Here is a 26841-nt window from a genome sequence, read left to right as displayed (position 1 = left end):
AATCAGGAGACACAAATTCCAGTCTTGGCTCAGCTTCTCACGCTTGGGCCACTTGACAGCTCTGAGCTTTCCTCGCCTCATCTGTAAATGAGTGTGGGGCTTGGCCACATCAGTGTTCCCCACTAGGGTCCCACCTAGGCAGCAGTGGCAGCCTGGATGCTGATTTGAATACTTCACGAAGCCCAACAGAGATGGGCTCTCATCTGCAGTCAGGCTGCTCCTGCCAGTCGCAACATTAGATGTCTTAGTTTCTGGCTGAGTTATATCAACAGGTCAGGACCCCCATTGCCCCTCCCGTGGTTCAGACCCCTATCCCCCTCTCCTGCATCTGGCCTCCTTCCTTCCGTGTTCCACACTCAATTCACTCTTTACTTTGTAGCCACAATGATCCTTCTAAAAGGCTTATCTCAGCTTTCCACCTAGAACGCTCCAGCTGTCCCCCTGCTGTCTCCAGAATGAGGTCCCAACTCCTCAGCCAGCTCACGGGCCCCTCACTCTGGCCCTGGTCCATCTCCCCAGCCCCTGCGCTCCTCACTGAGGTCCCTGGTAGTGCCCAGAACCTGCCAACCTAGGTGATCATTGCACAGTCTGTCCCTTAACCCCAAAGGCTCTTTCAGCCCCTGCCCTTTGCCTGGCTAGCTCTTACATGTCCTCCAGGTCTCAGCTTAGACATCACCTCCTCCAGGAAGCCTTCTCTAATCCTTTCCCAAGTGAGGGCACTCTTTTCTGTGCTTCATCTCTCTGCTTTGTAAGGCCTAATTCACTGTCTCCTCCCAGATTCTCAGTCTTATTCATGCCTTATTCATCATTTCCTCAGCACCTAGCCTAATACTTGGCACTTTGTATTTACTCTATAAATGTTTATGGAATAAATGTGAATCCTTATCTTGGGCTAACTAAAAACTTTGATTGGTTTTCAGATCTGTCTTTGATTAATAACAAATGGGAGAACTAACTATTTCATTAATAATTTGTTAAACCTTTTAAACAATGGTATCCATGGAGGAGGGCAGAAAAAAAAGAGTGATGCATGTGTAGGGTACCATTACTCTCAGGTCCCTTCTAGGTAATAATTCCAGAAATTTATTTGTATAACATTTTGGCTCAGGATCATGAAAAATACCTATAAACTAGAAGGGCACTATCAATGAAGAACCTTTAGATTTGCAGGTCATAAGAGAATAGACAGTCACTCAAGTTAGAATCACCAGTTTGCCTCTGGGCTTCCTGGTGGCCAAAGCCAAAAGGGGAAACAGTCATTTGCATGACTGCCTCAGACCTGCTACAAAACCTCTTTGTTCCACAACCTTCACAGTCACCTTTTCTCCTTTCTCCACTTCTCATGCAGTTCCCAGAAGATGGAGTACCAAGGAGGGGCCTCCCTACAAAAGCACCAGGCGCCATTTGCCAGCGTCACCATTCCCTGCTATAAGCAAATCTCACCCTCATCATAACCAAGGAGCCCTTTCTGAGCCAACTGTCCCAAAAGGTGGGGGCAGCATGACCATCTGCCCTGAAGCTAAGCACGGGCATCCTTACGAGATCTACATGGGTCTCCTATTCACCCAGAAGTCATACAGCTGATCTAGTCACAAGTTAATGATTACAAACTCATTTAAAAAGTTAAGATGAGCTAAATGAGCCATTTTATTTAGAGTCATGCCAGTTCTTTTTTTTTTATATACTGCAATTTTATTTCAATCGCACAATTGAAGTTAGCATGTAGGAAATTTAAATGAAACAGTACGGTAAAAATAGCAGAGAACAAAAAGCTCTAATAAGGAAGTCCACCTAAAGCATGAGAATTCAACATTCATTAGTGTTTCATTTTCTGTTTTGATTGACACTTGATGCTTTCAAATTTTGAAACAAACTTTGAGATCATGATGACTATTCTGAAGAGATTTCAGCACCAGCACTAAGATTTGTACATTCAGTTGGTTTGCAATTGACTTGTTAGCCATTTACACAGTGTATAGTACAGATCTGTCACAGGTCAGATCACAGTGTTGAAGGAAAGAAGTACCTTCCTGTAATTAGAAAGGATCCCTTAAACTACGCTCAGCTTAAGACATCCAGTGTACAAGAGCACGAAAACCATCATAATATTATGGCTCCAAGGAACATAGTTTTGATAAGGAAAATAACCTAAGCTTCTGCTTCCCGTCTTAATTACTGAAATCTCTAACAAGGACAAAACTGTCACATAGGACAGTTACATCAGTTCTGAGTCAACCTTTATGGACATGAGGAGGTGGCAGCTCGTATTTGTTCCTTCCTGGTTGGCAAAAATTAAATGCTTGCCAGGTCATTGGAAAGCTTGTTCCTTAAAGGAATACTTTTGTGTGTTAAAAAAAAAAGAAGAAGAAGAAGAGCCCGTCTATGGGAATTCCCTGGCGGTCCAGTGGTTAGGCCTCGGTGCTCACACTGCCGTGGCCCAGTTCAGTCCCTGGCCAGGCAACTAAGATCCCACAAGCCATGTGGCTCAGCCAAAAAAAAAAAAAAAAAAGCACCTAATTTATTTTGTTTACAAATACTTGTCATACTGGTCCAACACCACTAAAAAGTGTAAGTGAACTGTGGCTTGACTGAAAATTGAAAGAAGTTACAGTTCAAAATCTAATATGATTCCCCATCATTCCTATATGCTGTGTTGGACAGCATGCATACTAGCCATTATTTTTACATTTTCTTGCCCCTACTGTTTCACTATTTAATTGTTGATCAGTTAAATCATTTCAGCTCCTTTCTCTGTGCTCTTAGCATCGAACAGGGTGTTTCTTGGTGAGTATTTGTGGAACAGCTACCATATTTCATTGCTTCTAGATGCCATGGATTATAAGATATATCCCACTTACAGAGATGCTAAAATAAAATTGCATCTGAGAATCAACGAAATACCGTCTTTGTCCACAGCAGGTCCTGGCTCTCTTTTTTTTTTTTTTACATCTTTATTGGAGTATAATTGCTTTACAATGGTGTGTTAGTTTCTGCTTTATAACAAAGTGAATCAGTTACACATATACATATGTTCCCATATCTCTTCCCTCTTGGGTCTCCCTCCCTCCCACCCTCCCTATCCCACCCCTCTAGGTGGTCACAAAGCACCGAGTTGATCTCCCTGTGCTATGCGACTGCTTCCCACTAGCTATCTGTTTTATGTTTGGTAGGAGGCAAGAATATACAGTGGAGAAAAGACAGCCTCTTCAATAAGTGGTGCTGGGAAAACTGGACAGCTACATGTAAAAGTATGAAATTAGAACACTCCCTGGCTCTCTTTCTTGGCCATGCGGTGTGACCCTGGGAAGAGTCTGGCTGTGCTCTTGGGCTCCGCAGTCGTGCCTGCACCCTTCACCCCTGTGGCCGCCCCTGCAGAGGAAGACAGTAACAGACCAGGAGAGAGGGCCCCTGCTCCCTTCAAGGAGAGGTGGAGCCTGCTGAGACGATCTCTGGTCCATTCTCCATTGAAAAGGAGACCTTCTAGTCTCTGCCCGGGGCGCCATCACACACCTGCTCTGAATTCAGCCTTTTTGCTTTCAATCTTTCTTCTAAGCTGGTTTACCCCACGGGCTCCCTCTCTCTCCCCCTGCTGGGGATGGGCTGCCAAGGGCTTTAACTGGCTTCTGAATGCCTGGGGCTTGAGACCAGCATGAAGCAGAGAGGGCAAGTTTGAGCACAGCCAGAGGCTTGACGGAGCCCCTGGCAGGACCCGCTCCCAGCTCTCGCCAGCCAACTCTCAGCCCACAGTTCCAAGGCTTGTCTCTGCCCCAGGTGGGTGACAGTCCCTGCACGGGGCTGGACTTATGTAGTTCAGAGCCCTAGTAGCCCAGCCCCAGATTTCTTCCCAGCTCCACTCCTGAACCCTAAATCAAGGCTCAGCCCAGAGGCTCAGCGGGGAGTAGCACCCTGCCCCCGTGGGCTGGGCAGGGAGGCAGGGCATGCTCCAGTGACTTCAGCTGCGTGGCTGAGGTGACCACGGCTATGGAACCAGATATCTGGTGCCTAGATGCCAGGAAAGTGCCCGGGTGATGAGCTCCTGCTCGACTCCTGGTCTGAAGGACAAGGCTGGGAAGAACTTTCTGGCCTGTGACGCCCGTGGGACAAGGTCTTGGCGCCCTTGGGGTTTTTTGCTCAAGCACTTTTTTTCTCACAAGGGAAACTCCTTTTGTTTGTTCAGAATATAAAAAGAATACCTCCTCACTGTTAAAAACTCAGGCAGTTCAGAAAAGCACGAAGAAGTAGATCCTTTCTAACAAAACTCAGGTTTGTTTGGTATTGTGGAGTTTACCAGGCATTTCCCCATCTATTGGCTAATAGAATTCCACCATAACTCTGTAAAGTGAAGGGAAAGAAGACCATTAGCTACACGTGCTCCCTGTTCGCCAGGCACCGCGAGCCTGCTTCTGTGTATTATTTAATCCTCGCCGTGACTCTGGAGCAAAGCAGCGTTTCTCAAACTTGAGTGTGTATCAGAATCACCTGATGGGCTTGTTAAAACAGACTGCTGGGCCCAGCCCCAGAGTTTTTGATTTGGAGGTAAATCTGGGCAGGGCCCGAGAATTTGCGTTTCTAACAGAGTCATATATGGTGCTTTTCTTGCTGCTAAAAGAACAGGAGGTGAAGGGTTTGGGTTTTTCCTCCCAGGCTCCTCCCATGAGTTTCGCTTGTAGCTCTGAGTGTTTGGGAAGGGCATCCCAAGCCCCAGGTGATGTTGGTGCTGCCCATCCAGGTGCCACTGAGGTAGATGCTATTACTGCTCCCATTTTGTAGTTGAGAAAACCGAGCTCCGGAGAGGTTGTTACTTTCCTAAGACCGTTTATCCAGAAAGTGGCCTAGCTGCTATTTCCAGGAGGTCTGCCTGGTTCTGGGCTTTGTACACTCTCCACTTCTTCCTCCTGGTTTTCTGTCTCACCCGTCCCTCGCCCCCCATGACACTACACCCGTCTTTAGGAACAAATGCCAGCTTCCCTAGTTTTTCACCCAGCTGGTAAGGCCAGCTGTGAATATGAAAATGCAGGCCTTTGGGCAGCCACAGGCCAAGATCCTCCAGAACACACAAACCTCAATTCTGCAACTCAGGAAAGATGAGAAATAATGACGAGTGGGTAGACCACACCACATCCAGGCAGACCCTGGATGTCACAACTTCAATTAGAAGTAACTGGAACCATAGCACAGATTTAATAAATCACAGCGGGTTGGATTGCTAAGCCTCAAGGGAAATCCCCAAGACGTAGCGGTTAGGGATTCAGTTCCCCGGTATGAAAAACATGTTTTGGCCTTTTTTGTTCTCTCTCCCTCTTTCCCATAAGAGTCCTTTGTGCCTCTTGTCCTTCATCCTCAGGATGGCAGTGGGAACGGGGGAGAAGTCACTGGGGTATTGTGAGTTGTCCAGGCCTCTGCCTTTGGTAAAGACGCCAGTTCTCCGTAATAAAATCAGCCTATTAATTGCACATGCTCCCTAACTGCTGTTTTAAGTTCTCCCTTTAGCTCTAATTTAATCTGTTTTTTATACTGCCTTTGAGCGTGAAGGTCACACGGTGCCTTTGCCTACTACAAAAGTAAAGCCTCCTAGCTTCCTTGCATGTGTTCCATGTCTTGTTCTAGCTTGGGAAGGATGTCCTGAACCCCAGAGATAGTCTGTTTATGGTAACTTAATATTCCAGCAGATTCTGGACAGAAGGGGGTGGAGGTGGGAGCCTGGAGAACCAATGAGGTTCGCTCCAATGGAGGAGCCCTTCCTAATTCCCAAAGGAAATTCTTTAAGACAGAGCGTCTGTTGTCTGGGAGAAAGGAGAGCAGTTAAGGAATGAGGTGGCAGTGCCTGGTCACAGGGAGTCCTGACAGAGCCCGGGACCGAGAAGCTGGGCAGGAGGGCCTACGAGCCCGGTGCCCGGCACCACCAGGCTAAGCTGCCATCTTTCCAGCGTCCCCGATCTGGGATGGAGGGGTGGATGCCTTGCGAGGCCCTGACTTGGGGAGAAGTGGGACTCGTTCACCTGCCAGGAGGGGGGTTGGCTTCCTCTTCCCCTTACATCTCATCTCCCATGACGGTTTGTCTTATTTCTCCCAAATGATGAACAGTGGTATTTGTCTGTTTCTGAACTAGCTCACATTGGAGGAGCACCAGAGCAGTGTCTGGCATCCTCTGGGATGGAGCCCCATGTCCGTTCTCTGCTCACGTGATGCGTTCTTGGGTCGTTAGCTTCTTCAGTACAGTCACTCCTTTTGGTTGCTCTGTTATTTTGAACACGCTGAGGGTTTTTTGGTTGTTTCTTGTGGGAGGGCTGAAAAATCTATTGGGGTAAGGATGACTCTCCCAGCCAGCTGGAATTGTTTAACTCTTTTATTGAATATAATATACATACAGAAAAGTGCATGTATCGTAAGTGAACAGCTTGATGGATTTTCACAAACTGAACACAGCACCCGTGTCAAGGGACGAAACGTGACCAATATGCCCTCCTTCCAGTCACCTCCGCACCCCAAGGGCAACCACTACCCTGCCTTCTAACAGCATAGATGCACTTGAGCAGACTGGAGTTCAGCCTTCTCTCACGTGTCAGCCTGACTTGCAGTTGCCCTCCATTTCAGAGTTGGTGGGTCAGCAGGATTGAATTGGGGCTGATTGCAGGGGGGTAGGGCTCTGACCCAGCACATGCCAACGCGTACCCAGCTGCTGCTCCAGCCACCCGGGAGGAGCACTCAGGGGCAGGGCTGGCTCCATCCTGGCTGCCAGACGGTCCTCCTGTCTGCAGGGGGCCATCCGGGAGGTTAGCCTGGTGACTCAGTGTGGAGAGGGGATGGGGCTCGAGTTCTCTTTCCGAGTGCTTCTAGAAGTCCTATCCTGTGTTCCTGGAAGCGAGAGGCCCGCAGAGTAGGATGACTCAGCGGCATCTATGTGAAAAGTAGCTGTGAGGTCTGCGCCCTGGGAAAACCAGCATGTGGCCTTGGGTTGGACTTGCCCCATTCGATGCAGCCTGTATTGTTTGGAAACCATTCTTCCCTCCCCCGCTACCCCCGGCACCTATGCCAGGCTCTCTGTTTACTTGTGTGACTCCAAGCACAAGTGCCAGCTGCCAGCCTGGACCTGTTTGCCTCCTTCACTGGCCCCCCACTGACCTGACTCCACATCACGTGTGCCCATTTCACTAATAAAAAACCAGGTTTGCCTCTGTGCTCGCCCACATGCATGCCATGCATCTTTAGACTCTGCCCTCTGCTTCCTCAGCAAAGAGCTGCTCTAACTGTGCGCAGGAGGGACAGAGGGCTGGCCAGCGCTAATGGCCAGGAAGAAGTGCTTCTGGATTGGTCGGTACGGCTGGACAGAAAGGCCCTCCCTTGGGGAGCACCATGTCATGCCTAAGTGGCAGTAAGATTTTCCTCCTACACCTTCTTGACACCGTGTCTCTCTGTTCTCCGTAACTTCCTTGCCCTGCCCAGGGGCGCTGTCCCGCAGACGCAGGGAGCCCTGGGGAGACGTGACTTGTGTCTCCACTCCACCTGGGAAGCCAGTAGAAGAGGTGTGGGGCAAGTTACCTCTGACTCAGGCTAGAAAGGTCTTGGGAACCATCTGGTCAGAGGTTCTCTAACAGAGTGCCTAAGAATCACCTGAAATAGACAGGTTTTTCAGGTTCCCTCCCTCCCCCAGATCCAGGCTGCGGCTCAGAAATCTGTATATCTGGAAGGCATTCCAGGTGATTCTGATGCAGGTGAGCCCAAGCCATAGCTTGAGGAACACTGGTCTGGATAACCCCTTCCCCAGGTCACAGAGGGGGAGAAAGCAAGACCCCGAGGGCTCACATGCTTCCTCCAGACCATATGGAATAAGGTCCAGAACTTGAGCCCCACCTTCGTTCCGTGCCTACACTGCTCCTGTCTCCTCCCACACACTGAACCTGCTCAAGGGGCCCTGATCCCCAGACTGCACCGATTCCTCCTTTGTCAGGTCTCTTGCCCTACCCTTCCCTCTTAACTGCCGCCACTGTAAACTGGACGTTAAGACACAGAATCGGGTTTCTTCAAAGGCCAAACACCTTCCGGCCTCCCTCCCATCCTTCCTCTTCCACCACCTACCATCCCCTACTCTCCATAAAATGCAAATTACCCCCTGCCCCGCCCCTCCATCCATGGGACAAAGTGGGAAGAGCCTGGCCTCCCCCTCCATGCTACCCCTGATTCTTTTTTTAATTTAGAACAATATTTATTAATGAAATATATTCACCTTAGAGAAGTCCATACAACACTCTCAATATAATAGAATACTGTTGACACAATGCAATCATTATAGCTTTAACAACATGTTACCAAAAGATGGACACACATGAAGCTTTTATTTGTGGTAGTGAGGGAAATAACATTCAACTCCAAAAAATAATGATGAGATACACAGGCGTCAAATTGCCTTCTCATATTAAGAAAACGTGTAGACACAAAACTATTATTATTTTTGAGAGAAGTAAAAATCTATTCCAAGAAAACAATGTATCTTGATAATAATAGTCATAGTCTACTTTTAGTGGGTGCTTGCTGTAGAACAAGTATCAATACTATGCCAGCCCATTTCACATGGATCTCACCATTCGATCCTCACAGTAACCCTGTGGTTGGTGCCATTAGTAGAAAGTCTAATATAGGCCTTTAGAACAGCAACAATGCCTTCCTGTTGCACAATGTTAGTGTTTTTTGGGGAAAAAAAAGGGCTGCTGGTGTCTCATGTTTTTCTCTCTGTATTTTGGGATAATTTAAAGTATTAGCTAAATATTGTTGAAAAAAATTTTTTTTAGTATTTTGTTTCGTTTTGCATTTTTTGGTAAGGCAAGCACAGGATAAACATTCAAACTTTACGGACAGTGAAAAGTAACTCTTCCCTCCCAGAGCTGACCCCTAGTCCCTCAGTACTCCTTTCCAGGGGCCATTACTGTTTCAGTTTCTCCTGAATCCTTCTAGAAAAATTCTGTGCAAACACAAAGTTACAGTGTACACACATGGTGCCACATATACACACTATACCTGGCCTTTTTCATTTAACAACATAGCTTGGAGATGGGAGATGGGCCAGCATCCTTACTTACAGACCTGCTGCAGTCTTTTAATACATGACCCAACCTATCTTTCTGACCTTAGAGTCCATCCCTCCCCTGTAACGACTTCTCTACATGTTTTCCCTCAAATGCCCTCTTGCTCTTTCTTGCCTCCATTCATGTGATACCATCATCAACTTGGCCAATAGCACTTCCTTCCCATCGTACTGAATCCTCCCCATCCTCCAAGGTCCGGTTGAAAACCCTCTTCCTCCAGGAAGCCTTCCTTGACCATCTAGCCCTAGCCCTCTCGTCCTCCTCTGAACCATCAGAGCACTGAATCATTTACTTGTTATCTGCTATTATTACCTATTATATTCTGCTTGGAATTGTGAGCTTTAAGTAATTCCCATCTACAGACCACAGCCTATGCTTCTAATTACCCACCCACTTAGCAACGTGCCTTGCCCATAATAAGTACGTAAGGGATGTTAGTAGCAGTGGAGCCATGCAATGCTAGAGCCGAGGAGACCTCGGCCTGGAGGTAGCTGGTTGATTAGCTCAGGGACTTTTCTCTGCCTCTCGGGCTAACAAACATCCAAAGCCTAACTAGCAAATCCAAGGCAGATCTTTCTCTGGATTCTGCTTCCTCTGTAGTAATCAACTTCCCTGTCTGTCACCACCCCTCCTGTGCCAGTGAGGCCAGTTCCACCCTCCTGCTCCCCATAACAATGTCTCTTGCACATCCCTCATCACTCAGTCCCAAACAAGTCATTATTAACATTCCTGCGCTTGCCAGCGGACCCTAGAGCTTGACCCCCATCCCCGCGCCAGCTGATGACCAAATTTCCCATTCATTGCAATACATGAGCTAAGCCGATTTCAAGCTGCTTATCTCGAAACCTCTGTGCACACTTGATGTCCCTGTCTCTCCATTTAAGACAAGCATTCCTCTTTCACTAAGGACTGACCATCACTGCTTGCTTGGTCCACTGCTTGCTTACAAACACGGCAACGAGAAGTTAATTCTAGACACACTGGCAGCTTAAGTTCTCGGGCCTGAGCCTAACTTTCAGAAAGGAGCCCTTTATTCTTTGTTTACTGTAGAATAAATGTCCTACAGAGGAGAAGGGCACTCTCCTGCCTAGGGCCCTTGCAGTCTGAAGGTAACCTGGGCATCCTCACCTGGGCGGTTTGCAGGAATCTGAAAGCCTTACACTGTGACTCGCAGTTCAAATGCACAAAGCAGGCTCAGCTGCTTGGAGAAAGAGCTGTCTGAGACCTGTGTGGAGCAAGTCTTTAGAGAGGACGTTGTGCCCTCTTTTAACAATACCAGCACTGCTCTCCCCAACCCCCCAAAATAACCTCTACAGATCAAGAAGTTTCTGACTTTCTCATTAAATAGTCATCTCCTCAAAAAAGTATTTAAGATCTCTACTTACCTATATAGGTCCACTTGGATCCTGCAAAGAAGAAAAAGCAAAAAAGCAAGTAAGTACAACTGAGCTTGAACAAGTTAGAGAAAACATGGCAGATTTTATTTTTAAATGGGTGAAATTAAAAGGAGGTGGATGCCCAGAACTTCAGACTTTTTCAACATGGAGAAAAGGGAATCCTTATGCACTGCTGGTGGGAATGTAAATTGGTGCAGCCACTATGGAAAACAGTATTGATCTATAGGTTGCTCAAAAAAATTAAGAACAGAACTGCCATATGATCCACCAATTCCACTTCTGGATATTTATCCAAAGAAAACAAAAACACTAATTAGGAAAGATATATGCACCCCTATGTTCATTGCAGCATTATTTACAATAGTCAAGATATGGAAGCAACCCAAGTGACCATTAATAGGTGAATGGATAAAGAACTGCGATATATATATATATATTCCACAGATATATATATGCAATATTACCCCGCCATAAAAAAGAATTAAATCTTGCCATTTGTGATTACCTGGCTGGACCTAGAGAGTATTATGCTAAGTGAAATAAGTAGAGAAAGACAAATACTGTATGATTTCACGTATATGTGGAATCTAAAAATCCAACCAAATGAGCAAACCTAACAAAAGAAAGATACAGAGAACAGGTGGTTTCCAGAGGAGAGGTGCATGGAGGGAGGATAGAAATAGGTGATGGAGATTAAGAGGTACAAGCTTCCAGTTGCAAAATAAATGAGTCACTGATATGAAATGTACAGTGTGGGGAATATAGTCAATAACTAATATCCTTGGATGGTGACATTTTAATTGTATAGAAAAAAATCACTATGTTGTATAATAGGAGCTAACATAGTGTTGTAGGTCAATATACTTCAAAAACAAACAAACTTACTCATAGAAAAAGAGATCTTATTTGTGGCTACCAGAGGCAGTGGGTGAGGGCAGGGGGAGTTGGATGAAGATGACCAAAAGGTACTAACTTCCAGTCATAAATAAGTACTAGGGATGTGATGTACAACATGCTAAATATAATTAACACGGCTGGACGTTACATATGAAAATTGTTAAGAGAGTCCTAGGAGGGGCTTCCCTCGTGGCGCAGTGTTATATATGGAAGTTAAGAGAGTAAATCCTAAGAGTTCTCATCACACACACACATTTTTTTCTGTTTCTGTAATTTTGTGTCTATATGAGATGATGGGTGTTCACTAAACTTACTGTGATAATCATTTCATGATGTATGTAAGTCACATCATTATACCGTACATATTAAATTTATACAGTGCTGTGTGTCAAGTATATCTCAATGAAACTGTAAGAAAAAACATTTTTTTAATTAGAAAAAAAAAACCTTTTTCAGAGTCTGTGTCAGAACAACTGCTTCTCAGAGCAACTGTGCTCCCAGGGGAGACAAAGCACAAGGCAGTGATTTTGTGCAGGGGCCCAGGGGTTAGGGAGGGCGCTTCTTGATCAGAAGCCTCCCATATATCTTAGAGAAGCCAAATTTCATCACCTGAATGGGTAATAAAGTCACAAGGCTCAAAACTCAAAAGCCACCAAGAGGTACACAGTGAAAGTGATTCCTGCCACCCGAACTCCCTGCTTCATTAGACTCAGTCAGTTTCACCAGCTGATGGGAACACTTGCACAGTGTGGCTGCACACCCAGGTCTCTGTATTCTGTCCCCCCTGCCTTTTTGCACACAAATGTTGACATACGGGAAACCCTGTTTTGCATCTTGCTTTTTCCCACTTAACAACACAGCCTGGAGAAGGTTTCACCTCAGTATATAAAGAGGAGAAAACTAATCCCCAAAGGAAAGTTTTTCTTTGAGGAAGCTGCCACCCTCATCTGAATTAGAATTCCAGGGGCAGTGGCAATGTGGAGGAGAGGTCCTGCCAGGAATATAATGAAAGTCACCTATCACTTCCCACTCCACACCCTTCACTCATAAAAGTCCTTTGTGCTGACAGCAAAACATAGTTTTAAAAAGTCATTGCCTAGTACACCTGAAACTAACACAACATTGTTTCATCAACTATGCTCCAATATAAAATAAAATTTTTTAAAAAGTCGTTGCATAAATAACCAACAAGGGCCTACTGTATAGCACAGGGAACTTTATGCAGGGAACTATCTTGTAATAACCTATAAGGGAAAAGAATCTGAAAAAGAATATATAGATATATGTATAACTGAATCACTTTGCTGTATACCTGAAACTGACAATATTGTACATTAACTACACTTCAGTTTTTAAAAAGTCGTTGCAGAGCTGTGCTCTCTCATTACCCTGCTGGCACACCTCCCTCTTCATCTCCAGGAGGAGCCTGAGACCCCAAACTGAGACTCAGGGTGTCTCGGGACACATCACAACGAGGGGACTGTTCAACTCCTATGTCCCTCTCTCCCAGCTTCTCCCAGTGCCTCTGAGATTCTCGGCCCACCAGGGTACTGATGCAAGAGGAAGACTCACATCTCCTTTCTCTCTTGGGAATGATTTGCAGTAAAACTTACCTGACCAACCATCTGGTAGTCACTTATCACAACTGGGCATTTCCTACTCAAGCCAATGGTGGTTTTGAAAAGCGAAAAAGGGATTTTGTTTGTTTTTTCTTTGTAAGCTGGTTTAATGTCCTATTTTTTTTGTTGTTCTGTTTCATTTCTTTGCCTCAGTCTTTTTAATTTTCAAATTCAATTGGCAATTTTTCAAATTACACTTGTACGTGGTTTAAAGAGTCAGATGGTTCTATAAGGCTTTTAATAAAAATATTGGTCCCCCGACATTCCCTAGTCACTTTCCTGCTCCCTATGGCAACCACTGTGAATTCTTTTAAAATGATTCTCTTGGCATTATCTCATCTCTATAACACATGCCCATGTTGTGCCTTCATGATTTGCTTTGGTTTAGGCATTATTTGTTGACATCCCACTTTGGAAGAGATGGATTGAGGGCTCTTTCACATACCTGCAACCCGACACCTCGTTTTATAGATGAGAAAATGAAAGTCCACAAGGAGAAGCGGAAGATCAGTGCCTGCTAAGAAGCATATCTCCACATTTCCCATCACTTCCCACGAACTTAGAGAATCTTTGAGTCTCCTTCCCAATCTTTGGGGTAGAGGGGGGAGTCCAGACCCCTTAGAGTATTCGATCAGTACTATGGACCTTTCCTCACTAAAAATGCCCACTAACACAACATTGTAAAGCAACCATACGCCAATAAAAATTAATTTTTAAAATGCCCATAAGCTTGGACACAAAATTTCATGTACAGTTAAGGAGGTCCATAGAACCATGTTAGGTGGTTTTTGTTTGTTTTGTTTTGTTTACTGTAAGCTTCTTTGCCATAAACATCTTCCCTGCTGCGTAATTAATTGGCATTAAGACAATTTTTCTGTGAAAGATCAAATAACTAGTTGAAAGTTTTGGTTTGACAGTTTGGTTTCCACTGGTTGAAATGCATTAGCATTTCTTCCAGTCAGTGATGTTACTGATGTCTTTATCCAGCTGACCGATGACGGTCATTTGCCCCAAGGGTTGGTTTCTTATTTTGAAACACACTACATTGGAGGAGAAAGAGGCAGAAGGCCTCGAAGGTGCAGAGTTGAGCCAACATTTCCCACAGAACTTTGAAACATCTGTCACTAGAGATGTGACAAGATGCCAAGAATACACCACAGGGTAGAGGCTTTCACAGTGCAACACGAAGCTCAGGTACAAACATGCATCCCTGTATTTGGAAACCGATACCTCTCTTAATGAAGGAAGAAATGTTAGCGAGAACGAAAAAGTGCACTGCCGAATGAGGAGATGAATCAACAAACCAAAAAAAGAAAGAAAGAAAGAAAAAGGTATAAAATACTATGAATGAAAGACTTGGAAGACAAATACTTAGGAACAACCCACAAAATAAAATCCGTTATTTGCACAGTAGTGCCATGAATCTACACACGTTTAAACTGTATTCAAATATTTTGTATTTTGCAATAAAGTCTTTTAAATTGTTATTTCTTATGTTTCACTGTGTCCTTTTTAAAAAAAATTTTTATTGGAGTTTAGTTGATTTACAATGTGTTAGTTTCCGGTGTACAGCAAAGTGAATCAGTTATACATACATATATGCACTCTTTTTTAGATTCTTTTCCCGTATAGGTCATTACAGAGTATTGAGTAGAGTTCTCTGTGCTATACAGCAGGTCCTTATTAGTTATCTATTTTATATATAGTAGTGTGTATTGTGTTAATCGCAATCTCCCAGTTTATCCCTCCCCTCTCCTTTACCCCCAGTAACCATAAGTTTGTTTTCTACATCTGTGACTCTGTTTCTGTTCATTATGTCCCTCTTGATATCCCTCTTTTACTTTTATTTTATTTTCTACAGCAAAATTGCCTTATGGGTCAATTAGTTACGCAGCGAAAGTGCTTGCGGCAAAGATGCTTACAGGCGAAAGTACACAGGGCCCCACAGACCCCCTGAAACTTGCTATGGACCGGATGGGAGTTAATAGTCCCCAAATTAACCTCCTCTGAATTAGCAATTGGATGAAGACATCCAGAACTGTGGGGAACCCAAACTTGTATGTGACCCCCAAGTTTACTGCTAGCCTTTTACTGAAACAGTAGTGAACAGGAACAAAACAGCCTGGCTTTGGAACCAAGCTACAGAAGACTTCAAACCTCTTTTCTGAACATTTCCCCTCAGCGTTCTGTTTGAGGGCTTCTGTTAAAATAGAATCATGGATTTCAGAGGCAAAGGAAGCCAGGTGGTTGCCACTTAGCCAGGCAGAGCACTTGGAGGCCCAGGTTGTAAAACCTCACAAAGAACGGGGCAGTTTGTCCTCACTGCCTCCCTGAGAGATATAGGCCACTCGGTGATCCTGGAGGCCACCAGGAAAAACATCTGCTACCTCTGAGCAGTCCTGCCTTGGCCAGAAATTTTAATTGCACCTGCACCAAAATCAAATCATGGCCTTAATAACCTACATCTTCTGCTGCTCTTCCCAAAGCTTGCTAAGCTGCGGTTCCCATGTTGTTGCAGCCCTCATCCTCAGATGAGGTATCAGCATAGTACTCTGGTAGGCTCAGGGCCCAGTGTGGTCGAGTGCATCAGGGAGCGTAAGGGCTCAGGCGGTGACATAGGACTGGGGAGTTGTTCTTAAACAGCAGCAGCATCAGAGCAATCTTTCCTGCCCTCCTTTCTCTGAACGAACCTGCTTGGCCCTCAGGACTTGGTGCTTTGGGTATAAAGGGCTGTGCCTGGAGGGGCTCAGAAGCTGGAGTCTGGGGAGGAGAAGCACGGTAAAATGAAGGGGAGGGTGGGCTGAGTCAGGGGTTCTCACTGGATGAAGGTCGGGGCCCAGCCTGGTTCATTCAGTTGAGCCAGAACTGAAGGCAGGAAGATTTTATAAGGGAAGTGTGCCCCTTTGCCTTTTGGAAATGTCCCCTCCTGGTTTCCCACCTTTAGCTTTAGGGGCAAGGGTCTTCACAGAATTAAACTGACCCCACAGGCAGGCCAGGCAAAGGCCCCTGCGGTTACACCTCAGTAGCTTCCTGAGAGCACTGTTCCCTTTCCAAGAAGGTTATCTGTTCTATCCGGAGCCTTGGGAGGCCCAGCTGGATGCCTGTTAGAACCTGCAGACCCAGCTTATACTGGGCAAGGAGAATGTCCTGGGTGCCTTCGGAGAAAATGATGTTTACAGAGATTCGGGTCAGGGGTTCAGGGCCCTGCCTGCTTCCTGTCCTGGGTGCTAGAACCCACGTCCACGCAGCCCAAGGCTGCCCAGCTCTCCACACCAGGCTCAGGCAAAGCAGGCTCTGCAGAGTTCATTGAAATGTTCCCCTACAGCAGCGGAGAATTCCTAGGTTATGTCTGGAAGATGCAAGGCTTCACCTTATTATGCCCCTTCCCTCCCTAACCCTGATGTTCCCCAGTGCCAACAGCTGGGAGTTTAAGTGCCCCAGGCGGAGGGCGGACCACACTCTCACCCTGTTGCCCAGCTTAACCCCGCTCCACCCTGAAACCTTGGGTTTAATACTGACACTTTACACCTCAGTGAGTTTTGCTTTGACCTTGTCCCTGGAGGCAATTAAAAAGCCAAGAAACCTGCCTGAGGCATAACAGAATTTTAAAAGCTGTGTTCTTAGAATCAAGGGGTAAGCAGGCTGCCTCCTCAGTGTGGGGTGAAAGTAAATTTTTTACTGAAAACTTTCCCCAGCCCAACTGGGAGAAGGGGGAAGGGAGAAGAGTGAGGGGGAGAGGAGGGTATGGAAGGTCAGAGAAGCAGAGGGGGGAGGATGAGCTGTCCCCAGAGTGAGGGGAGTAACAGGCTTTCAGGAAAGAGGGCCAGTAAAGGGCTTCTCTCTCGTCCTGGAGCAGCTTGGAGCTCTTTCAAGTCAATCAAACTTTGGGTCTCAGGGCAGCTTTCTTCAGAGGGGAATCTGTGTCAAAGTTTGCAGTTTTATAAATTAATCTCCACTTTTTTGTAACTACTTTCTTCCACCCACCTTCTGCCCCACCAGATGAGGAAGATACTACCCAACATTTCATGCCAGCTAGTGGACTCGAACTGAATTAAGAAGAATGGCAAAGCTGCTGACAGCCAGGCTCCCCCTGCCTCCCCTTGCCCTGCCCCATGGGCACCGTGACCTCTGAGGGGAGGGGGCTCCAGCTTTCATGCCGCTGAGCAGGACCAATTTCCCACTGCCACCACCCAGCCAGGGAGGATGGATTGTCAGCCATTCTAGTCACTTTGGGCCCTTCTATAAGTGTTTCAACCAAGCCTGGGTCCAGGAATGGTCACAGCTACAAATGTCCGTACAACTTGGGACAAACTGTCAAGGGCAGGAGCCACCATCCGTTACTCGGGAAGTTTCCATAAGTCACCATCTACTCCCCCAGAAAAGCGCTCACCCAGCTGTGGAGAGGCAGGCAAAAGCCCTGACCTTGGCTGCTCTCTGCAACTCACTGCCCAGACCTGAGCCTACAGATGAGGCCCCTCCATCTCCTTCTGCTACTGGCTGGGCACCACCAGCCTCCAGCCCTTCAGGGTTCAAAGCCCTAATTACACTCAGAAATAAGCTGTGTATGCTCGTCTGAGGGCACGTACACACACACGCGTACCAGAAGTAGAACCCTTCTGGAGAAAAATAATGATTAAGGATGGGATGCATCATTCCTTTGACTTGGAGGTGAAACAGTGGTAAAGAGCCTCTCCTCCAAAGAAAAGCACCCACCACTGAGCAAACCCTCCCTGGTAAAGAGGCTGCCCAGAACACCCCGGTCACTCCACCATGTGCACGTGGATCGAGGCACAATATTTGAAATCCCGGTTCTGTTTCTCCTCCCCGGTTAGCAAATTCCCAAACCACCTCTCCAGAGCGGGAGTGCTCCGAGAACACACAAACATATTTTAATGCGAAGACGACGTGCGCCCTGGCAACCGGAGCCGATCCTGCATTCCACAGGAAAACGAAGCATCCTTTGTAAATATGTGCTATTTTGAGACCATGCAGGTCCTTCCCCGCTCCCCCCAAATGATTTTCATCATTAACGAGCCCCGTGGAAATCCTTCTGCCCAGGTGTGGCTGATCGCTCGGGATTGTCAGGAAAGAAGAAACTTTACCGTTGTGTGGGGTTGGGTTAGAAGGCTGTTCCTTTAAGACCACGAGTAGGAGGACGGCAGCCGCGTGCAGGCTGCGGAGGGGCATCTTCTGGCGGCTGCTGCGGACAGGAGGCGGGCGCGGGCTGCCGGCAGCTGGGCTTCTCTCTCTCTGGCTCCGGCGCTGGGGCCGGCGGGGCGCGCACCAGGCTCGTGCGTGCAGCCGGGGCGCCAAGGGCGAGCACGTCAGTTCTTTGGGCTCCTGGCTCCCCGCGGGCTGCTTTTATGGAGAGACTCAGTCCTAAACACATGATGTCACCGGGTGGAGGGTGGCGGGAGAACGCCCTGCCTACGGGAGGTCTGGCGCCCCAGTTCCAAGGTGAGTTGTAACCCTGACTTCAGCAGCTCTCCGCGGGACAGCGGCTCGGGCGCTCCCCGGAGCCGGGGCTGACCTGGGAACCCACTTCTCCGTGGGAGCCGCGGGCAGGCGTGGGGGAGATCCGCCTGCCTTGACCCGGTCGGGAGGGGGTGCGTCTAGGGACTCGCTTCAGTGGCCACGCCCTTGGTCTGTCATTGCCCTTACTGAGAAGCCCCCGTAGTACAATGCCATTTGGGCAGGAGCCTCCTCTGGGCCCCAATCGTGTGCCTGCCTGGACTGGGCACACTTTAGGGACTGGACGACACAGGTGGGGTTTGGCGAGGGCTGCATTCAAATTACGAATTTCTGTGGACGGTACAGTGGGTCCTGATAAGGTCTTACCTTTGAAATTTAGACGCCAAGAAATTAACAGGTAAATAGCACAGTGGGGATACAATGTGAAATAGAAGCAGATATACAGATAAATAGACTAAACAGCTTTACTAAGCAATTAGACTTTGCTCTCATAACAGGTAAGTAGGCAAGGCTCATACTAGTTCATAATATCAGTAGTTCTTTAGGAAGCTGGGAGGGGGGCGTCCCTTCTCTGGGGTTGCGGTGAAAGAAAGGGACTTAACGTTATTTACTGAGGACCTACTCAGTGTAAGGCTCTGTACCAGGTGTTTTGCATCTTGGCTTAGATCGGTGTCTGAGTTCTGTTTTCAGTGCAGATTGTCATCACCTGTTGCTCGTTTCTGCCCGCTTTCCTCACGTGTCCGTATTCTTTTAAATATATGCATACATCGAGTCATACACTTGCGGTTCTGACCCTCTTCGTATTTAGTCCATGTTCAGTTGTTAAGTCAAAGGTCTTACTAACTTGCTGCCCCCAATGCTCACGACGTCTTCCTGCTGCTGTTACTGCCGCACCCTGTTCCCACCACTACCCTTGTCATTTGTGCTTCTGGCTTCCCTGGGTCCTCTGAACGTGTCTGCCCTGCTCCCCATGCTGGGCTCTGTCTCCTTCCTGCTCTGTGACCCTGCCTATTCTCTTGGCTCCCTGCTGCCTACAGATATGGCTCGGATCACATGGTCTGCTGAAGGGTGCCCACCCCCAGCCCTGGTATATGACCTTTGGTTTTGTTACCTGGACCAGCCTGCCTTCTTCTCTTGACCACAGCAGCCTGACCAGCCCACACCTCTCTGGTCTCTGCTGACCCTCAGCCTAAGTGGACTCTCAGGCTGGCCTCAGTGACCAGAGAAGCTGCTTGTCTGTGGTAGTTTTGGAGGGATAGAGCAGCTTGTCTGCTGAAAGCCTCCAGGAAGCACATGCCACCCACATTCCAAGGGGTGCTACTGTGCTGTCCCTATCCTCAGCTATTGTTTGGGTTAATAAAGGGCTTTGAAGTCTTTTTAAGGAAGTAGTTACAAAGACAATCTTGTTACAAGCGCTTTCAGAGGATGGTAGACTTAAGGATGACCTTTTCTGCCTGTAACTCTTGATCAAGAGCCGCACCTCCGGGTGGTGAGTGAGCATTTCACTGTGGTTCTTGGAACACGCATGTCTCTGATTTGTCATCAAGGTCTTTAGAAGATGAAATGCACTAGAGGAACACAGAGGTTGGGGAGGAGCCACTGCAGGTTCAGAAATGCACACCATGGAAGTGAAATCACTCACCCCACATTTCACCACTGGTTCAAGGGATACTGGGCTGGGCACACATTTTGTTACTCCCACTCTGTTCTGTCTGGCTAAACAGTAAGTCCAATTTCTCCTCGAGCATGAACCTCTAAGCGTTCCCCAACGATTCCCCAGAGACAGAGAAGTCTAAAAAGGGGATGGATTTAATGGAATTTTGTGAACTGGGTTTGATGGAGAGAAAAGAGAGGGTTGGGTTGTTTACTGCATAACTAGATCAAAGACCTGGTTAATTAGTAAAGAATGGATAGCAATTAAAAGAGAATTGAGAATGTAAATGGAGACCCAATTGTCCTAAGTGCTTTAAGTTGTTTTCTTCTAGTTTTATTGAGATATGATTGATAACATAGCACTGTATAAGTTTAAGGTATACAGCATAATGATTTGACTTACGCACCTCCTGAAATGATTTCCACAGTAAGTTCAGTGAACACCCGTTATCTGGTATACATACAAAATAAAAGAAAAAGAAGAAATTGGTTTTCCCTTGTGATGAGAACTCTTAAGATTTGCTACAGCAACTTTCCTGTATAACTTCCAGCGGTGTTAATCGTATTTATCACGTTGTACGTTACATCCCTAGTATTTATTTGTCTTATAACTGGAAGTTTGTACCTTTTGACTGCCTGCATCCAATTCCCCCACTGCCCCCACCTCTGATAACCAGAAATCTGATCTCTTTTTCTGTGAGTTTGTCTGTTTGAAGTATAATTGACCTACAAGAGTGATTTTTTTTTTTTAATCCTAGGGTGTCAGAGGGGGGAAAAAAATCCCACAGAAATGAATGGAATGACCAAACTTCTAAAACATTGAAGCTGAATATCAAGCCTCCCTGTCCCACTCCCCAGCAAGCAGCACAGACCTCACCAGCTTAAGACCCCGACTCTGAGAACCCTCCATGCCAGAGGCTTCCTGAGGCCTGTGTAACTGAACATGTTTGGATTTGCCTTGCCATCAGCAGATGAGGCTGTTGTCAGCTAATAAATAGCTCATTACTCAATGGATTAAGGTAGAAAGTGGACCTTCAGCGCTCAAAAGATGGCACCAGGCCAACAAATGACACGCCCAGATGAAAGGCCCCAGGGAGGAGAGCTTCTCTGAAATATCGCCATCTGGATCAACTGGGGGGTGAGGCTGATAAGTCAAAGGGCAGAGGAAAGGAACACCGGATTTGGTGTCAGGAGGTCTAGACTGAAGTGCCTGCCCCACCACTTACTGGATGGCCTTGACAGTGATGCAACCTCTCTGAACTTCGGTATCCTCCTCGTCGTCTCTAAAGTGTAGATTGTCATCCCGGCCGCTGGGGCATCGAGAGAATTGATATATGGCTGGAACGAGATAAGGTGGGTGGAAACTCTTCATTCATTCATTCATACTCTATGTGCTAGGAACTGTGCTAGGCACAGTGCTTGGTCTTGCAGAGTGTGTAAACATAAAACAAATAATCTCATAAATAACCATGTAACTATGATTGTTAAAAGCTTGATGGAAGGTTGATGTATAACCAGAAGGGGCGCACTCTGTCCTGGGGCTTTGAGGGAAGACATCGTCAGTGTAAGGATTAGATTTTATGACTTCCTAAAACCTTTGAAATGCACACCTAATACCAGGCTCTCCTTTCTCAAAGCTGGTGCCATCTGGCAGTATTTGCCCTTTACACAAGCTAATCATTGGCCTTTCAGGCATAAGGGTTAGAGTATAGAGATTTTTATTTCTTAAGGTAAGAATTAGCTTTTCAGATAGTGTCACTCAATTGGAAATGAAGCTTTTTTTTTTTTTTTTTTTTTTTTTTTTTGCGGTACGCGGGCCTCTCGCTGTTGTGGCCTCTCCCGTTGCGGAGCGCAGGCTCCGGACGCGCAGGCTCAGCGGCCATGGCTCACGGGCCCAGCCGCTTCGCGGCATGTGGGATCTTCCCGGACCGGAGCACGAACCCGTGTCCCCTGCATCGGCAGGCGGACTCCCAACCACTACACCGCCAGGGAAGCCCGGGAATGCAGCTTTTGATGGGGCAAAGGAAAGGGCTGGCGGGAAGCGAACTAACATGTATTAAGTGCCTGCTATTTGCCAGACACTGAACTTGGCACTTTATTCTTACAACAATCTGTGGGGATGAGTGTTACATTTGCCGCTTTACGGATGAGGCACCTGAGGCTTGGAAAAGAGAAATACCTTCCTTGCACAGGTTCACGAGGCTTGAGTAGCAGAGACTGAATTGTCAACTAGATAATTCTCTGTCTCCAAGGCCCAGGCAAGCTCTTTCCATGGCCGCCCTAACAAATGCGTCAAACGGGGACGTTGTGTTTCCGGAGCCCTCTGAGATGTGGATTCTCCAGTTTTCCAGATGCTGTGATTGTTTTTGTTGATCCGGGGCACAGTGTACCACTTCTGGCAATCACATAATGCTCCACGTGGGACATGGCTGTGTCCTTCTCCCAGAATGCCACGGGGAGGGGGTGCTGAGGGCCCCTGCATTCCGCTCACTGCGCAGACCATCTTCCCAAATGGGATACGAAGAACCTGACACCACAGAGCTTTGATTTGATATGTTCTCCAGCAAAGGAGAATATGAGCCCAACCACGGAGTTCTTTGTTATATTAATGAGCTCTGCTTTGACCGGCGTGGGGTGGAGGGTGGCGTATGGAGGGAAGGTGGGGGAGAGGGAAGGAAGAAGGAAGGAAAAGACCAAGGGGTTTCCTTTGCCTGGGCGGTGACTGAGGGAACCCCTAGGCCAAGACGTGCATGGACCCCTTGATCCCCGTGTGAAAGTCTAGGTCTTTGAAAAAATACAGTCACTTTTGTCTTTTTCTTCACATCTGCTTCTTCACTTCTGCAGCTGTGGCTCAGAGTCATAACCTCTGTGTGAACCCTAGCTACCGTGCTCAGTTTCAGACAGGATCAGGTGGAGGGCAATGTGACCCACAGGAAAGAAGGCCAGACTTGTGGCTCTGCCAGGAACCAGCTCTGGGTCCTTAGCAAGTCTCTGGCCCAGTGTATGCCTCAGTTTTCTGATCTGAACGTTGAAATAAGGATGTCTAACCCCACCCGGGGTTGTGAGTGTAGGATGAGACCATGTATGGGAACGTACTTTGGAAAACAAAAGCACTTGACATACACAAGATGTTCCTGAGAGTGGGCTTGAAACAAAAGAAAGATGTCTTGATCTCAGTCTTGGTTTACTAACTTAAGAAAATGAAATCTGGTTTCCAACCAGGGACTGTAAGTTCTTACCCAGCCCCTGCTACCAGTTTCCATGGTAACTTGTGACTCTGGTCTAATTACTTGTCGACAGACTCCAACTGCTTCTTCTGTCGAGTAGGGAATGATGGCTTGTCACCGGGACTTTTATAAAGCCCTCTTCATGATTGATTAAAAATGACAGTAAATCAAAATCCTATGCACAGGGAAAGTTAGCATTTTAAGTGAAAATAAACCTTGGTGCCATATGTGTTATCTCTTTCCAGGTAAATTATTCTGAAAACCATGGTTAGCTGACACCAAGACTGGTTAGGAGATATCATTAGACTATAATAGCTTAAGGTTTCTCATATCCATCTATCCTTTCACACCTGCTGGTTGGATCCACTCTCCTCTAACCTCAGAGGTTTGGTCCAGATCCTGTTCTCCTTGTTCTCAGTCTGAAGCACTGTCCTCTCTCAACCCTGTGTTTTAAACCATAGTGCGGTCACAGACCACATTGCAGCAAGCTCACAGGTGCCATCCTAAAGCAAATAGTCTTCATATCGATTCTGACAACTTCCACCAATGGTTAGGGAGGCCAAATAGTAGAGGGGAAAGAGCTTTGGCATCATATGAAACTGGACTTCGCAACTCAGCTCCACCACTCACTTCCTTTGTGACCTTGAGCAAGTCACTTAACCTCTCTGAGTCTCAGTTTCCTACCTTTTAAAGAGATGAAAGCCATAGAGGAAGTATACTGCAAAGAGGAGAGGGGAGGAATAAATATAACGAGCTAGGCACGTGAAGAACTTAGCGCAGTGGCTCATAACAAGCACTATGTAAATGTAGTTCTCTGCTGTAGAAAGGTCTTGATTGGCTGAAGGGGGACTATGTCACCCCATAGTTCCTAGTTTGGGCAACCCCACCAGCCCCCCTGGTTTGAGCAATCACACCAAATTCCGTGAACCCTAAGAAAAGAATGAGTGATTTCCAAGTAACACTGTCCCCCGCAATTCTACACATTGGCCTCTCAAAGAATGTAGTTTTTGTCATAACAAGCCAACCTCCCTACTGAAGCAGTGATGCTTTCTAAATCAGTAGACTCAGAACCACTCTGCCACAGGAAATGCCCAATCACTGGACTCTTGGGGCTGGGAGGTGTTCCTGAGCTCAGAGATGCCACGTACTATTGCAATAAGCTGCCAATTTCCGCTTGCTTGGATGCTCTAGTTCCGTGCAATTGCAGGAATGCATGAGCTTATCCCTCCTTTCAGTTCCTTTCACAACAAACTAGCAAACAACCCCCAGATGCTTGCATTTCAGTTTGCATTGGTCTCCCCTGGTCTCTTATCCTTGAAATAAGAGTTTGGGGCTCACTTTGCAGTGGAATAAATTATAACTAGGTTACTTCTGTCTGCATCCTAGTTTTTTTAACACAGATATGCAAAACTTCTCTTTGATATTACATATCTGTTTTCTTGTCTCGACAGGGTTTTGTGGCGGTTAGAAATGATGACAAGATACAGAGAGAGTCCTTAAAGGGTGTTCAAAGAATCAGAAAATGAAAACTCAAAAACTTGGGCTCGCTCTTCAAATTCGGTTTCCACTGGGGGGCATGGGAAGGGAAAATCCCTCCAATACCTCAGTCATTCCATTTTTATCATAGAGACTTGATGATAAAATGAAGTGGTACTTAATTCCAATGAGAATTTGTAAAATTCTTTTGAGATGTTTGAGAAGAACACTAAACTCCAAGATTATAAAGTGTACTTTGCCTGTAACTGTTGAGTTGGCTGTTTGTTTTTAGTGCAGGCAACAGATGTGTCTGTTATAAGAAGCATCCCTGGGCTTATTCTACCCTCTGAGAGAACAAACAAGTTGACACAGGCCCACTTCATAGGAAAGAAATCAATTCAGAGATGGTGAATAAGAGAAATCCCATCATAATAGGTCTCATGTAACTAGCTGTCAGCAGAAGAGAAGTGGTAAGAAGTGGGGAAGAGAGCAAAGTTATAGAAGGAAGAGTGCTAACTCGTAGCCAGTGTCCAGACAAAAGGGGAGATGCAGGGAAGTGAAAGAAGGTGCGTGGGCTTCCACCGGGGGCTGAGCAACAGGGTGGTCTTGTGAAGCCTCAGTACAGAGTCTGATGCTGCACGAAGCATGCCAGGCAAGACTGGAAATGGAACATTTTTTTTTTAATTGAAGTATTGAGTTACAATATTATATTAGTTTCAGGTGTATAACAGAGTAATTCAGTACTCCATTTAAATTTGTTATAAAATCCTGGCAGTATTCCCTGTGCTGTACAATATATCCTTGTAGCTTATTTATTTTATGCATTACTACATTTGGGCCTCTTAATTCCCTACCCCTGTCTTGGCCCTCCTCCCTTCCCTTTAAAGTTCCTGGAAATGGAACTTTAAACATTGAACTAGAACCTGGAAACATCTCAGCCAAGTGATTTTTATATACAAAGCTCTTTAGGGGGAATTCGTAAAGGAAAAGAATTGCCCACTACTCCATCCCACCTGACAATAACTTCATTCTTGTACGTTCCACTTTTGTTCTCGTCCGTGTCAACAAAAAATATTTACCAAGTTACTACCAAGTAAATATACTGTATTTTGTATACTACGTTTTTGGAAACTAACAGTAGGTCATAAGGATTTTTCCACATTCCTGCATGGTCTTAAAATTTTTTTTAACATCAACAACATCTTGAGGCTTATGAGGAGAGCAAGGAGACCAGGCGGAGGGAATGTTTCAGATGGACGAGAGCTGCAAAAGAAGGGACCAAGAGGAGCAAGGGGAGAGCAGTGAAGAGACACTGTGGAAAACACTTTGGATTTTTTTTTTTTTTCGGTACGTGGGCCTCTCACTGCTGTGGCCTCTCCCGTTGCGGAGCACAGGCTCCAGACGCACAGGCTCAGCAGCCATGGCTCACGGGCCGGCCACTCCGCGGCACGTGGGATCTTCCCGGACCGGGGCACAAACCCGTGTCCCCTGCATCGGCAGGCGGACTCTCAACCACTGCGCCACCAGGGAAGCCCAACACTTTGGATTTTTGAAAACTTTTTATTATGGCAAACTTACAAATATATATAAAAGTAGAGAGGGACTTCCCTGGTGGTGCAGTGGTTAAGACTCCACACTCCCATGCAGGGGGCCAGGGTTCAATCCCTGGTCAGGGAACTAGATCCCACATGCATGCCGCAACTAACGAGCCCTCGAGCCGCAACTAAAGACCCAGTCCAACCAAATAAGTAAATAAATTTTTTTAAAAAAAGAGTTGAAAAGAAAAAAGGTAGGGAGTGTAGTTATAATGAGTCCCCACGTAGCTATCACCCAGCTCCAACAATGATCAACTCATGACCCACTTTGTTTCATCTCTACCCCCACCAACCCATCACCCCCTTCCCCGGGTTATTTTGAGACAAATCCAAGACATCACATTATTTAAGTGGTTGTCAAACTTGAGCTAGCATCAGAGTCCCCTGGGAGACTTGTTAAAACAGATTGCTGAGCCCCACCCCCA

General features: G+C 46.5%; 2 protein-coding genes across 3 annotated transcripts in view; one reads left to right on the top strand and one right to left on the bottom strand.

Annotated features, from left to right (window-relative positions):
- Positions 1-18311, bottom strand: part of CA12 (carbonic anhydrase 12) — a 60381-nt gene extending 42070 nt beyond the window's left edge. The window contains exons 1-2 of one of the 2 annotated variants that reach the window (XM_024735157.1): positions 18096-18311; positions 10466-10486 (exon numbers count right to left, since the gene is read on the bottom strand). In XM_024735157.1, coding sequence (XP_024590925.1) covers positions 10466-10486; positions 18096-18180 — 106 coding nt within the window. In that variant the 5' untranslated portion in view covers positions 18181-18311. The remainder of the gene's footprint in view (positions 1-10465; positions 10487-18095) is intronic. The other variant, XM_024735156.1, reaches the window with a different exon arrangement.
- A 74-nt stretch (positions 18312-18385) lies between these two features.
- Positions 18386-26841, top strand: part of USP3 (ubiquitin specific peptidase 3) — a 206842-nt gene continuing 198386 nt past the window's right edge. The window contains exons 1-2 of the mRNA XM_024735155.1: positions 18386-18450; positions 20877-21471. The gene's annotated coding sequence lies outside the window, so the exon portion shown is untranslated. The remainder of the gene's footprint in view (positions 18451-20876; positions 21472-26841) is intronic.

The sequence above is a fragment of the Neophocaena asiaeorientalis genome, unplaced genomic scaffold (assembly GCF_003031525.2).
Source record: "Neophocaena asiaeorientalis asiaeorientalis breed wild unplaced genomic scaffold, Neophocaena_asiaeorientalis_V1.1 scaffold264, whole genome shotgun sequence".
Lineage (NCBI taxonomy): Eukaryota > Metazoa > Chordata > Mammalia > Artiodactyla > Phocoenidae > Neophocaena > Neophocaena asiaeorientalis.
The sequence above is the reverse complement of the archived record's forward strand: the minus strand, read 5'-3'. Positions and strand labels throughout refer to the sequence as shown.